The sequence below is a fragment of the Bactrocera oleae genome, chromosome 2, assembly GCF_042242935.1.
Source record: "Bactrocera oleae isolate idBacOlea1 chromosome 2, idBacOlea1, whole genome shotgun sequence".
NCBI lineage: Eukaryota > Metazoa > Arthropoda > Insecta > Diptera > Tephritidae > Bactrocera > Bactrocera oleae.
This window is the reverse complement of record NC_091536.1, coordinates 74,700,868-74,716,520: the sequence shown is the minus strand read 5'-3', so window position 1 is coordinate 74,716,520 and position 15,653 is coordinate 74,700,868. Positions and strand designations below refer to the sequence as shown.

The 15,653-nt window shown below is 32.7% G+C and overlaps 1 protein-coding gene across 9 annotated transcripts in view; it reads left to right on the top strand.

The window, feature by feature from the left end:
* The window catches only part of Ptp99A (Protein tyrosine phosphatase 99A), a 404,350-nt gene extending 394,211 nt beyond the window's left edge, over positions 1-10,139 (top strand). For 3 of the 9 annotated variants that reach the window (XM_070105683.1, XM_036358657.2, XM_036358656.2), the window contains 6 exons: positions 4,156-4,442; positions 4,510-4,859; positions 4,919-5,085; positions 5,161-5,716; positions 5,784-6,052; positions 7,112-10,139. In XM_070105683.1, coding sequence (XP_069961784.1) covers positions 4,156-4,442; positions 4,510-4,859; positions 4,919-5,085; positions 5,161-5,716; positions 5,784-6,052; positions 7,112-8,993 — 3,511 coding nt within the window. In that variant the 3' untranslated portion in view covers positions 8,994-10,139. The remainder of the gene's footprint in view (positions 1-4,155; positions 4,443-4,509; positions 4,860-4,918; positions 5,086-5,160; positions 5,717-5,783; positions 6,053-7,111) is intronic. The other 6 variants (XM_070105685.1, XM_036358659.2, XM_070105688.1 and 3 more) reach the window with 5 other exon arrangements.
* The last annotated feature ends 5,514 nt before the right edge of the window (positions 10,140-15,653 follow it).

Sequence of the window (15,653 nt, the reverse complement as noted above, 5' to 3'; positions counted from 1 at the left end):
TCTGAAATAGTTCCATAGAAGGCAAAAGCAATTAATTTTTTACTTCTAAACATCCTTGGAGAATACCTATAGCAAATATCATTATCTGTATTTAGTTTCTATTGGTATCCATTCAATAGCTCTCAATGTGCTAATATATCTACTATATGATAAGGCCAAGGTAACCATGTCGTATGAGTAACATTTCATTAAATGGCAACTAGTAAATGCAAAAAGCATAAATATGTAGTTATACTAATGCCTTGCAAATACCATTTATAGTAATATAAATTAACTGTGAAAACTTTGGAGTAATAATTAAACCTAAACTCCGTTATATAACAAGCCAACTCATTAGTTATTTATGCCTATGCGCCAACTTTTGAGCATTTTTCAAATTTTATTTGACAAGCAAACATATAATTACCCAACAAAAACGAAGTAATTATAAAAATAATTTTATATTTGAGGTATCTACGTCTGTAGCAGAGCTCAGCAAAAACCATTATGTATCCCTGTCAAATTAGTGTACTCTCTCAGGTATAACACGCCCGCTTTAGCGCTTGTAATGAGCTGAAAACTTAATGACTGCTCTACATTTAGTAGTTTTTATTACTTAATTACAAGGTATATATCAAAAATGACTGCTGGAAAAACGTCAACCCATTATTAACGTAACCAAATTGTCAACCCAAAAAGGCTTCAGCTCGTCTTTTATTTCACACAATGACATGGGGAATTAGGCAAATTTTAAGCAGCGCAATAAATCAGTAATATTAATTGGCGCATTTTGTTGGTAGGGGGAAGTAGTGGTTGGTGTTGGTTGGCGATCACTGTGCCGCGCCCTGCCTGAATCTTCGCTAGTCCTGTTTCGTTCTGGTCTAATTTACTCCGTACAACATTACACCATTTTTTATAAGCTGACTTATACATGAATGGGAAAAATAATGCGCATTGTGGATATTATAAAAATTGAACTACACTAATTGCAACTATTTTTTATTATTTTTTCTTGTTTCTATTCTTATCCGCTTGCGGTTAAAAAATATGAAACACCTTTCAATCCACATTCAACATTATCAGCGCTTTTCTCCCTCATTTAATTGAGTGCTTAGGGAGCGCTTTACCCAGTAATTGCATTTATACATTTTTATTTAGCTTTTTTGTTGTTGTTTCATTTTACTCTCTTTGTTCATTTTTACTCATCTTTTGTATATCATCGCTGCGCTTTCATTTCATATTATAAAAAATTACACTTCATTTGCTAAAAGCGCATTTATTCAGCCAGCTTTGTAGGCTTGTAACTTACCATAATTTAAAACATACAAACATATATATTTTCATGCATTCATATATACAGTAGGGTGTCCGTTAATTCTCAAATTGACTTTTTTTGTTAGAAAAAAGGTATCTAATGTAAATAAACTCTTTGAATTAGGATATTATAATACAAAATTTTCCACTTCCCAAAATGATATCAAAATGATATTTTCTATAAAAACACTCGTTCAAAAGTTATACTCAGTTAAAGTTATAAATCAAATGGCCTAAGCATTCTTACAAGTGAGCATTTGAGCATTCTTATAAATGCTGTGTTGCTCATACGACATGGCACACTATGAACTCTCAGTACATTTAATGCAGATTTAAGGGGTTACATGGATTTCGTTGAGCAAAAAACGCCCTATTTTCAATAAGTTTTTTTCATATAAAAAATTAAATATTTTATTCAACTTTTTTATTGTTCAGAAGATGCATTCAAGTATTTGATTAAGATCATTACGACGTCATTTCCGATTGTCCCTCGGAAAAAAGGTGCTTCCGCGTTGACAGCAGAATTTCTGACAGGATCATCAAAATTAAAAAGAAAAACATATGTCTTTGAACTAAGACCATTAACTAGGTATTGGACATTGGTCCCTAACCTCGAGCGCGCAACTTTTCAAAGCTGCACCTCCAAAACTATTACTTGAAAATTTAGGACAATATCCCATGTAACCCCTTAAACTGATTTGTTTTGAAGATACAAAAAAAAATATTGCAAATGAAAAAATCCCATGTTAAATATGTATATGGGTAGAGGTCAAATGATTTGGTAGTGGTGTAAATTGAATATAAAGAGCGTGTATACGTTAGATAATTTTTTTAAGGACAAAAGCTGAAACTTTGGGTGTCATTTACAAAAAGAAACAATGAACTTGGGAATAAACGAACACCCTAATATACAGTTATATCCATTCATGCACTTCACAGATACCCAAGTATAATTTTTAATATTTTTAGTTTGTTTGCGAACATTTCTCCATCATTAGCGCGCTGACAAACAGGTGGCAGCACAAATAACCAAACACACACACAAAAACATACAGACCATTACAAATATATATTTTATTCTATGATATTTCGCTGAATGGCAGTATTTGTTGCAAGCGCTCTTGCAGTTCCCCTGGCAATTTAACAGCTCGGCTAAGCTTACTCTGCTCTAAGTAACTCTATACAAGTCTGTGTGTGTATGTGCGTGCACAAATACATATGTACCGCATCACTTTTCATAAATATTATGCTTAATAAACTAAGTCAAGCCCTTATTGGTACATTGCTTTATTGGCTACTTATAAAATTGCACGAGCCACTCAACGCCTCTCGGTTGCAATAAATATTTGCAATATTCGCATTTTGATGCTGCATTTATGTGATTATTGCGCAAGCCATTTGTGCGCTACATTAACCCCGCGCATGAGCAATTAATTAAAACAAGTATATAAATCGATTTGAGTGCAAAAACAAACACAATTACTCACATAAAGATAAAAGAAATAAAATCACAGACACAGCAAGAGCTATCAATCACTTTATATACTCGCACAATAAAATCATATAATATAATATGAGTATGTAACCATGAGTAAAGGTTGTTCACATGACGAGTGTAATGAGTGCTGTCTGTTGGCTGTTGTATTCGAGGGCGACACTCCAACATTTGTAGGCCAAATTTCTGAATTGATCGAGGTGTGGCCCAGAGAGGACGGTTCGATCTTAAATAGGAAAGTGGTACAGTAATTATTTAGCCAACTAGCGATTTATTTCTCAACATAGTCTGCTTTTAGAGTAGACCCAGCAATTATCCAACAAAAGTCTTTAACCGGTCTATATAATATGTTTTCTGGAGATCATCAAAGTAAGCTAAGTCGGCGACTACCTCTTTATTCGTTTCAAATTTCTTTCTGGCGTGTGACTTTTTCATGTTTAGAAACAATAAAAGTACTTCATAACCGATGACGATGGTGAAAGTGGAAAAGAATCATTTTTTCTTCGCCACATAGGTCTTTTTTTTTTTAATTCAGCGCCTTATCGACCCAGTTTTAACATATCTTTTATCTGGTAGTCGATGTAGATAACACCTTGTTAATCGTTGAAAGCAATGAGCATCCGGTCTCTAGCCTAAAGGGCATTTTTCGGATAACGTCCGCTGGGTTAAGTCGGCTGTGCTTTGGTTTTTGTCGATAGTAACAAAACGGCGCAGAAACTTTTTCATCACACACTGCTGAGTCTTACGGTGATGAGTTTGTTTTTTTGCAGTCGGCAACCTAAAGACTCTTGAAATGTTATTCTCCATGGTAGCCATTTTTCGGGCACCTGAACTCAACAGAACCTGACGTGTGACCACATTGAAACTCGACAACTTTATAGAAAGAGAAGACGTCACCGTATATAATATTCAAGTATCCTTTGATTTCACTGCGCGATTTCTTTTTTAAAAGCAAAAATCAAATCACCGACTGGTGTTGTTTTTTCTTTTTTCTAAAATCCGCAGACACGCCCCCTTCGATCAAAACAAAGCTACGAATCTGTCTTAGCTGAAAGTTTGACAGTAGTCGTTTACAAAAATGTATTATAAGATAGTGGGACTGACTCAAAATTTAAATTTTTTAAATCACACAGAAAAGATAAACTTCATTCCTGCTGATTAGATAAGTATCAAGGCAGATTCTGTTTTCTTTATAGATAATGCCTCAACTGATTGCTATTTCCACCGTTGATAAAAAGCATTCAATTGATTATAATTAAACTTAGATAATATTTAAGTAATCAATAATTTTTTTTTACATTACATTTGTCGTATTTGTAATGATTTTTAACACTTTCCCTTCTTCCGCCATTTTTTTTTTCTTCTAGCAGGAAATGTTTCCATGCCGCCTACTACTACTTGGACGACCCACCACACCATCCCAACTTGCCGCAAGTCGACTGGGAGGCACCCGTCGAGGTGGCTGGTGAGATACGTGCCGCTGTGCCGGTCAATGAATTCGCCAAGCACGTGGCCTCGCTGCATGCCGACGGTGATATAGGCTTTAGTCGCGAATACGAGGCGATCCAAAATGAATCGATTGATGATTTACCTTGCGAACATTCCCAGCATCCAGAGAATAAGCGCAAGAATCGCTATCTCAATATAACAGCCTGTAAGTAGCACGATTTTACTGTTATTACTTAAGTAAATATAACTATATACTTACTTCTGTCACACAGATGATCACAGCCGCGTCCACCTGCATCCCACGCCCGGACAAAAGAAGAATCTTGACTACATTAATGCCAATTTCATTGATGGCTATCAGAAATCACGCGCCTTTATCGGCACGCAGGGTCCACTGCCAGACACGTTCGATTGCTTCTGGCGCATGATTTGGGAGCAGCGTGTGTCCATAATTGTGATGATTACCAATTTGGTGGAGCGCGGGCGTCGGAAATGTGACATGTATTGGCCGAAGGATGGCATCGAGACCTATGGTGTTATACAGGTGAAAATGGTCGATGAGGAGGTTATGTCCACCTACACAGTGCGTACGCTACAAATCAAGCACTTGAAGGTAAAACAGGTATGCCCCCAATTCTTGAAAGCCCATCCTCTCAAAACATATTTTAATATATTCTATAGTTAAAGAAAAAGAAGCAATGCAATGCAGAGAAAATTGTCTATCAGTATCACTACACAAATTGGCCCGATCACGGCACACCCGATCATCCACTGCCAGTGTTGGACTTTGTGAAGAAATCCTCCGCTGCGAATCCCGAGGATGCGGGTCCCATTGTAGTGCACTGCAGGTGAGTACCCGTTTGAAGAAGACAAGTCCAAATTCACTCACATATCTATTATTTATTTTCCATGCGCGCTCGTAGTGCCGGTGTTGGTCGTACTGGCACCTACATCGTCTTGGACGCCATGCTTAAGCAAATACAACAGAAATTAGTTGTAAACGTATTCGGTTTCTTACGACATATACGCATACAGCGTAATTTCCTCGTACAAACCGAGGAACAATATATATTTATACACGATGCGCTTGTCGAGGCAATTGCCTCGGGCGAAACGAATTTGCGTACAGAGCAAGTCGAAGAACTGAAGAACTGCACACCCTATCTGGAACAGCAGTACAAAAATATTATACAATTCCAAACGAAAGACATACACATTGCATCTGCGATGAAGCAGGTGAATTCGGTGAAAAATCGTGGTGCCATATTCCCCATTGAAAGTAGTCGTGTCCATCTAACGCCCAAACCGGGCGAGGAGGGTAGCGATTATATAAATGCGTCGTGGCTGCACGGCTTTCGGCGTTTACGTGACTTCATCGTCACACAACATCCGATGTCACATACTATGAAAGATTTCTGGCAAATGGTGTGGGACCACAATGCCCAGACCATTGTACTGCTGTCATCACTGGACGAAATCGTAAGTTGATAGTCGGACATTTTTTTTCTTCTATAAACTCTTTTACTGACGTCTATTTGCTTCGCAGAATTTCGCACAATTTTGGCCAGATGACACGCAACCCATCGAAAGTGATTACTATCGCGTCAAATTTCTACGTAAGACGAACAAAAGCGATTATGTTAGTCGTGATTTTGTCATACAATCGATACAAGATGATTACGAGCTAAATGTGAAAATGCTGCACTGTCCCAGTTGGCCGGAGATGTCGAATCCGAAGAGTATTTACGATTTCATTGTTGATGTACACGAACGTTGCGCCGATTATCGCAATGGACCAATTGTCGTTGTGGATAGGTAAGATTTTCATAAGCACTGTACATATATGTATATATAGTATATATTGCCTTAAATGTACTTAAGTGTAGTTTGGCTGCACTAACCTTTCCATTGTAATATGGACGCTATAGCTGATTTAACCACCAAACCCTAAGGCTCATAGTTTATGCAGAACTCTGCTCAATCACTTACGGTATCTAATTGTCTGGAAAACTTTAGCACAGTAAGAAAATGTATACGAAATTTTGAGCTAAGGCATTAACCATAGAACACTTATGCTACGAGGAAGTTCCACATATTTTTAAACGGTAACGACTATTAAATCTAAATGTTTGTTAGAAGAATGTTTACGGAATCAATGCAGACGTTGAGCATTTGAATTTTTGAGGACAGAGTAAATTTTAAATCAGAATCAAACAACTTAGCAGAGAATGTCTCAACCTATAGTAGTTGCTGTAAATTTTGACAAAATGAAGACAGTGCTGTATTAGATAAGCTAATGAGAGTATCAGTTGTTCTCGATACGCTAAATCTTGCAGTGTAGCGAATCGAACAAACTGGTATAAATCACATAGACTGGCATAATTAAATAAAGATAGCAAAACCAAGGTTTAATCCACTATAATGGGATAAGGAAATAGCCGCTTGCCTAGAACAGAACTGGATAAATCCCTCGATACTTTCAAATATAGTTTTTTCTTAACATTAGACCAGAGAGATGGCGAAAGGCGATTTTGTACTGAAATAGGCATTACTTAAACAGCATAACTAGATTCGTACTACGTATTTTAGGGAAATTAATATGCCTTAAGAAGCAGAAATTATAAGGAATGCTTTAGGTTAATAAATAATTATATTAAAATAAATTAACTAATAGTGCGGAAAAAATTTCATAATTTTGCTAAATATTTTGTATAGATATTATTTTATAAGTGTCATTATTTAATAAATATTATGAGCATTCAACTAAACTACCTCAATTTCTCACTTTTTTCCGATTGCGATCAATTCAACTGAACTTTGGCAAACGTCGCACACCAAACTCACCACGAAATCCATTAAATCCACCACAAATAGATATGGTGGCGCACAGGCGTGCACCTTCTGCGCCATCTCGTCCCTGGCGATGGAAATGGAATACTGCAGCACGGCGAGCATCTACCAGTACGCCAAACTGTATCACAACAAACGGCCGGGCGTTTGGACCTCCAGCGAGGATATACGCCTCATCTACAATATACTCTCGTTTTTGCCGCGCAATCTGCAACTGCTTGAACGTACAGCGTTGCGCACGGAATTCGAGGATGTGACAACGGCCACACCGGATCTCTACAGTAAAATCTGTAGCAATGGTAATATAAATGCCCAGCAAAACTGTAATAATTTGGTCTATCATAATCATAGTAGTAGCGTAAATCATAGTAATAGTATTAGTAATATAAATGTGCTAAATGCAAATGCAAATGCTTGTAATAATACCAACAACACCACCACAAACAATCTGAATACAAATTATACAACAAACAATACAACAACAACAACAACGACTGCTACAACTACAACTCCAACTACGGTTGATACTAGTGGTGGCAACATAACACCACCAACAACGCTGACGCCCAATACGAGCGAAAATAATTTACAATATCAACAACACCACCAACAATCATCACAGCAACAACCTCATTATGCATCACAACACATGCAGTCGCTCAATTCAGTACAGTCATCAACAACAACAGCAACCAACACACCAGCACTTACAAACTCACAGACACCAACACCACAACCATCATCATCATCAACATCATCATCAGTCACTACACCAACAATATCAACATCACCAGCAGCACCACTAGCATCAATAACGGCAAACCAAAATAGTACAGCTATGTTTGTAACAACACCCGATTTGACTAATATGACGACCAACAGCAACAGCATCAACAACACTAACAATTGTAATGCTAATCTAATTGGTAATGCTAATTATAATGAAAATTTTGCTAATACTAATACTACTACTAATGCCTACACTACTGCAACCAACACCACTAACCAACATAATACAATACCATATTGTGTATCCCCCAATACGAATATCAACACCAACACCAACACCAACACCACTACCAATATCAATACCAATACCGATTCCGTTTCCACTAATCATTATACAACAACACCCACTTCCATTGCTGCTATTTCCACTAATGGTGAACGGTTTTCTCTTGTAAATAATTTGGAACAACAACAACACCACCACCACCATGAACAACAACAACCACACCAATCTGAATCAACTCATCTGCACCATCACCATAACCAACAACAACCAACATCACAACTAACTTCGTTAACTGACGCTGTCGCCGAACTGCAATTGTATGGCGCGCATGGTAATCCAAACCTTACAACAACTGATCGCTTCGATTGTTACGCAACAACAATGCCACTGCCGCCACCGCCACCTGCTTTCGACAACGATACGGATTTGGCTTTCCAACAACAACAACAACAAATCCATCAACATCTACAACAAAAACAACAACACCACCAACTGGACCCGCTAAATTCGCTCGCTGACGCAAATGCTTCAACAATATCTACACCTTGCTCGGATGACATAATTGATGGTCTAACACCATTATTACCCCCGCCACCGCCACAATATCCAAACGCCTATGCAAATAAAACTTGCAACATGGGTAATGTTAACTCCACCACACCGTTAACAAAATCCGCATCCAACACTTCTTTATCGTCTACTACCGCAACAATTAATTACAATGGTAATGGTTACGGTAATGGTAATGGGAATAATAATCAAACCATTTTGCATGGTAATGGTAACGGTTTATTAAATGCCACTAATACTAATACGAAACAATTGACAACTCTAACAACAACTAAAGCAGCGACTGTTACAGATGCTCAAAGTTTAGATATTGTAGGTTAGAATTACAAAAAAAAATAAAAATAAAAATAATATATAAATATAAATATATATGTATAAATATATTAAATTAAACGTACATATAAATATGAGTAGGTAGTAGCTATTAAGGAAAAAGTGAAATTTATAAATAGACTAACAAATTATTTTTATGCAAATTACAATTAAAAAAAAATTAAAACAAAACCAACAATGAGAATGAAAAAAGCAAATGCTCGCGAACCCTCCTAAGCATGATTGTAAATTTTTTCAATGAAAACGGCAGCCAACTGCTGACTGAATATGGTAACAGTATATAGCGTTGTGCTAAAAATGAGCAGCACTATTGCCTAAGTGAGTAGTAAACTTATACTAAATATTTATTTTAAATAATATTTTTAAGTAATTACTGTTTATATTTAAGCAGTTGTGTATGCTAGAAATTTTCTAAAAGTATTTTAAAGCTATATTTATTACAATTAATTGTCTTACTGTCATATATTTATGTATAAAATAAATAAATTTAGTTTCAGTAATTTATTACGTACGAATTAGGGTTGTCCTACAAGTTTGTCGCAAACTTTTATATAATCTTCGTCATATAAATGGTTAGAAAAAAAAACAGAATAACTAAACCCACATTATAAACGTATTTAGAATTGTGTTATCCACAGCAGTCAATAACTGCAAATTAAATATATTGTTTAAATTTTATATTATATAAGCAAAGCATGTGTTAAAATTAAGTTTTGTCAAGAACATTTTCTTGCAAATGGTTTTAATCCCGTATGTTCATACACACCCAGTCTTAGTCTTATGAGCGAATGTATACCGAGCAAAATACAAAAGTGAAATTATAAAAAAAAATTAACATATTTATATTTAATTATCAACATCACAAGCGTTTGAACGCCTACCATTGTATAGTCATAATTCACAAAAAAAAAACACAAGCAAAAACAAAATAAAATCCATCTCATATGTTAAATAAATAATAAAACAAAAAATATATATGCAAAGTAAAGAAAGAAATATCAAACAAATTTAAATGCATGCACTTTATTGATTTCTGCGTGTTAAGTACTCGTAAGTAACCACCAAATGCATACACATACATATGTTGTATTTTATATGAATGTGTTTCTAAATAAATTTCTTCTAAATACTTCACTTACCGCTTTCGTGAACTTTTATGAGATTATGTGTAATGAAAAGTCAACTATCGCTGGCTGATTTTGTTCAAAGTAACTGCAGATAAATATTACTAAATGTTGCTAGCGACTTGTTGCACAAATACATCAATGCATTATGTGTAATAAATAGTCAAATATTGCTGGCATGTGAAAGATTTGGTTCGAAGAAACCGTAAACAAATATGAGTAAACAATGCTAGCAACATGTTGCAATAAAAAATTTTATTACGTGCAATAAATAGTCAACTATTGCTGGTATGTGGAAAATGTTGTTTAAAGTCATCGCAAAAAAAAAAACTTGATAAATGTTGCTAGCAACATGTTGCACAAAATATTTCCATTATGTGTAATAAATAGGCAAATATTGCTGGCATGTGAAAGATTTGGTTCGAAGAAACCGTAAACAAATATGAGTAAACAATGCTAGCAACATGTTGCAATAAAAAATTTTATTACGTGCAATAAATAGTCAACTATTGCTGGTATGTGGAAAATGTTGTTTAAAGTCATCGCAAAAAAAAACTTGATAAATGTTGCTAGCAACATGTTGCACAAAATATTTCCAGTATGTGTAATAAATAGGCAAATATTATTGGCATATGGAAGACTTTATTCGAAAAAAACGCCAAGAAATATTTATAAATGTTGCTAACAACATGTTGCACAAAAAATATATAGCAACATCGTCTAATATGTAATTTATTTACAGTTTTTTGTTACGGCGACATCGTTACTCAAGTTACTTATTAACTGCAACATGTTGCAGTGTGTTGTTGTCAACATTTACAAATAATATTTATTGGAAGACCACCATTGCGAGAGTTTTTTACTGTTGTTTGAAATATTTTTAATTTTTTATAGAATTATTATCATCAATATCGCTAAAAAACTGTAGTAGAAAATGTTGCACAACATTGTTTATAACATATTTTAGCAAAAAAAAAACATCTTGCCCATCTCTGCATATTGCTGCAGAAAAATATAGCGCAATACACAATTACGATTTTCTTCACAGATTGACACGGAAAAATTGGGACAAAAAAAGTTTTTTTATGAATTGTTGCCAGCAAAAAAAAAAAATATTTAAGTGAATTGTTGCACAAGAATGTTGCTAGCATTTCAATAATGAATCGCAATTCTGATTTTATTCGCAGCCAAATATTTCAAGCGGATTTGATTAAGTGTCGAGCAGTTTTATCACAAAATATTGCGGCTGTCATATTTTTGTATTGTGATTTATCATTGTTTATAAATAAACTTTTGAAATAAGTTCTACATAAGTTGGGCCATCCATATAAAGAGACGAGTATTCTAAGCCGCCGACTAGGGCTTTCAGTAGTTTTTGTTTTCCGTTTTAGGTGAAGCAATCTTTATGATATATTACAGTATGTAAATATGTACAGCCGAAAGCTAAAAACTTAAAGAAATGGCTAAGGCACTAATGAAATAAATTTTATTATCGATACTAAACTTTAGAAGAATTTTTCTCTTGCTATTCATTCACTATTATGTCACAAAATCAGAATTTAAAATATAACAATTTTTCACGAAATTGATTAAAATCTACTTAAGCTGTTATTTATGTCATGCCAATGCTAATAAATATTATATATATTTATATTTTCCAAAGGCTTCAATAAATAAAGAATAACTGATTTCGATTTCGATTAATTTATATTTTATAAGAAAAACCCTTTTACTTATTTTATTTTATGTTTTTTTTTGTTTGTTTTCGTACTTTTATTAATATCTTTATTATAATTTTTTTTGTTATGAAAAAAAGTTATGAATATTGAACAATTTTATTAAAATATTAAATAATAATAATTTTTAATTATTCATAATATTAATTATAATATAATAATTATTCTTGTCAGGAGTTCGTGTAAGTATTCTAGGCGCCTCAGAACCTTTTTACTTTTTGAGCAAACATGATGCCAAAAAATAATTTTTTAGTTTGTTGAGAAATCCTTGAAAAAATATTTTACATATTATATTATACAAGAATTGAATTTAAAAAAATTATTAAAATTTTTTCTTTGTTTCTATATCTAAATAAAATTAAAATTTTTAATAAAGTGGTTTTTATCTTTTTTTTTTGTGATGAAAATATTATTATTAAAAAAAAAAGTAAAAAAAATTAACAACACATGCCAGCAATTAAAATTTATTACAACAAAAAATATTTTCACTATTGATACTTTTTGCACTAGAATCTATGCATAAAGAAGCGTAAATATTTTCTACTAAACAAAAATTAAAAAAAAATATATTGCATAACAAAATTAGATGTCATACTACTGAGTGTCCTTGTCTTGTTTCTCATTTGTGTATATTCGTCCGTCCTCATACTTTTCCTTTCAGCACAAACGCATATTTACAAACAAATAAATAAAAAAATTCACAAATTAGTGTTTCTGAATGCACAAAAAAGTCACGCAAAACTAGCAAATACTAAAAGAAAAAATTAGAGGAAAAGTAAAACTAGATGATAAAAGCTGTATACAGACAGATATTTAGTATAAGTAAATTATTTATAATGAGAGCGAAGACGGAATATGTGTACAATTGTAAATTTGACCACTGTAAACTAGAAACTACTAAGCAAATATATATATATGTATATAAGCAGACATACATATATATAATATATACATACATATATATGTTAACATACACAAATACACAACTGAAGAAGTTTACTATTTAAATAATAAATATGATTGTAATTAATGTGTATGTATGTATGTCAGTGTAGTGCGCAAAATGTAGTGAATAATGAAACGTTGACATATGGAATAATGAGCGATTGCATTTTTGTAGTTTTGCACAAAAGAAATATAAACAAACACCGTAAATACAATATTTAAAAAAAAAATTAAATTAAATATTTAAATAGTAATTGCACAAGAGAAAATATGAATTTAAATAAATTTATTCATCTCGTGGTAAGCGGGCAATCACGCGTAAGTGCTAATTGTAGTTGCACCTATACATACATACATAACTGAATACCATTAATGCAAATAAGCACTGTAAATACATACATACATACTATAGCTATAGCCGACACTTAGATATATACGTAGATATTTGCGCGTAAATACCGTAACGTAACGAAACGAAACGAGTTGTGTGAATTCAATTCCAATTAACGAATTTGTAAAAAGTTAAAAAATTACACTTAAAAAATTTAATGCAATTAACCAGAGTAATTGTGTGTGTATTGTAAAGTGGAGTATAAAAATAAAAATAAAAAGTTAGACTAAGTGCAAAACAACTGAAAATGTGTAAGCTAAAATTAAAGTTGGCAACTCAAGAGTGCGAAGAAAGCTTAAAGATACACAAACACACATATACCGTACATGCTAATATATGGTCAGCACTTGTATGTATGTAATGAAATTTGCGAATTTTAACAAGCAGGCGTTAAAAATCTAAGCAAGTTACAGCTCATTTGCGCTTGAGAAAACCATATAACACTGCAGAGTATTATTAACAGTTAATTTATTTAATTTACAAATTTTAATTAAAAACAAAAATGTATTTTGTAGAAAAAAGCGCGAAATATTAAAATAGATTTTAATTTAAAAAGTGAAAATATATAAATTAAATGAAAAAAAATCGAATAAATCAAATTATACAATTTTTTTTTTAACTAGCAGCGCTTAAACACACACAACCATAAAAATATATAGAATATAGTAAATTGTAGATGACAGTAACAGCAAATTGGATTTTTGAACATATAGTTTTATTACAATTGCTTAAATATTTATTACAATATTCCCACAATATGTTCAAATAGCTCAAAGGCTTAATAAGCTAAATCATAAAACACGTTTTTTCGTGCAATTTTTTAAAGACGCATTTTTTTTAATAAATTTCTAAAAATTATGTGCATTTACAGAATTTAATGTTTTTTACTAATCGATGATATATTTTGAAAAAATTTGTATGCACGATGAGCAAAATATTTCTGTTTTATCTCAAATCACAAAATCAAAAAAAAATTATTATTACAATAGATGAATAATGCTGATAGAAGCACCAGTCAAAATTTTGATTTTTTATGCCAAAATGCGGGCATAATATATCTAAAAAAGGTCGTGTGAAATTTTCAAGTTGATCAGTTTATCCGTTTCGGAAATAAGTTTCTTACCGACTCTGAAAACAGCGCTTCGAGTAAAAAGCGTTTAGAGTTTTGAAAGCCGAATAACTACCTTTAAAAGTGCATACAAACACGCTCATCTCTACAAAACTACTTGTCAAATGAATTTTCGAATTTTCGGAGAAGATTTTCATTTATAGTATGTACATTCGAAATATAAGCAAGAAAAATCGATTTTTTCAAACTCACAAGTGGATATAACACCTTAAAGCGTTGTCTTCAAACAATCACGCGAAAGTGAGTTAGAATGAATTATAGAATCTAACCGATTTTAATATTAAAAACTTAATCATATATGATTACACAAATTGCAAAACCGCGACAGTTGCTAACTACTCTTTTTCTTTGACTTCCAAATTGCTCTTTATATATATCTATATCTAACAATGTGAAAATCCACTAATTAATTTTTGTGTTTCGAAAAGTTATACTTTTTGGAATCGTTCGACGCTATTTTTGTAGCACCTCGTCTAGTTCCATTGTGAGAAACCGGAAACATAGATTTTAGAAAACACAAACCGTTTCTTTTGAAATCGAAAATAGTTCAACAGAAAGCTCTTACTGCTACTGTTGTCAACAATTTGCTCCTAAATGTATGCAAGATTTCTTAAAACCCTAATATTTACAAATATATCAACTTTAAGCAGCTATTGAAACCAAAATCGATATATTCGGTATATAGTCTCTGACAGATTTTTGTTTAATTTGAATTTTGAACCAAATATTTTACTTTATAAAAGCTCAATTTGATATTTTTACAACAACAACAACAACAAACTTTATTATACATACATTACAGTGAAATAATTAGTATTTTGGTTTCATTTATTAAAATAATTACATACAGATGTCCATAAGTGTTAAGTGTTCACAAATGAAAAAAAAAAACAAAAAACATATTTTTTATTTAGCAGATAATACAAATAAATTTCATATGTATGTGGATGAGATTATTAACAAAAGATATTCAACATAATTAAAAAATTGAGAAAAATGTGATCTACATGTCGATGTAAAATACATACATACATATACATGCATGTGTAGGCTAAGCGATTTAGTGGCATAAAACATATTCAAAATACAACAACAACCACAACTGCGACTGTCACAATTTCTTTCAGTTTCAATTAGAATGTTTCTTGTGTGCACACTAAGGCTTGTAAAATATTGAAAATAAAATCATTAAAAATCTGCACAAACACATTTGCAATGCAATGCCTATTTTTCTGTACTGACTGGCGAAACAAAGCAACGCTTTTAAAACTGTTGCAACTGTTTAGCTTCAAACTATGTATAACCATATACATACATACAACA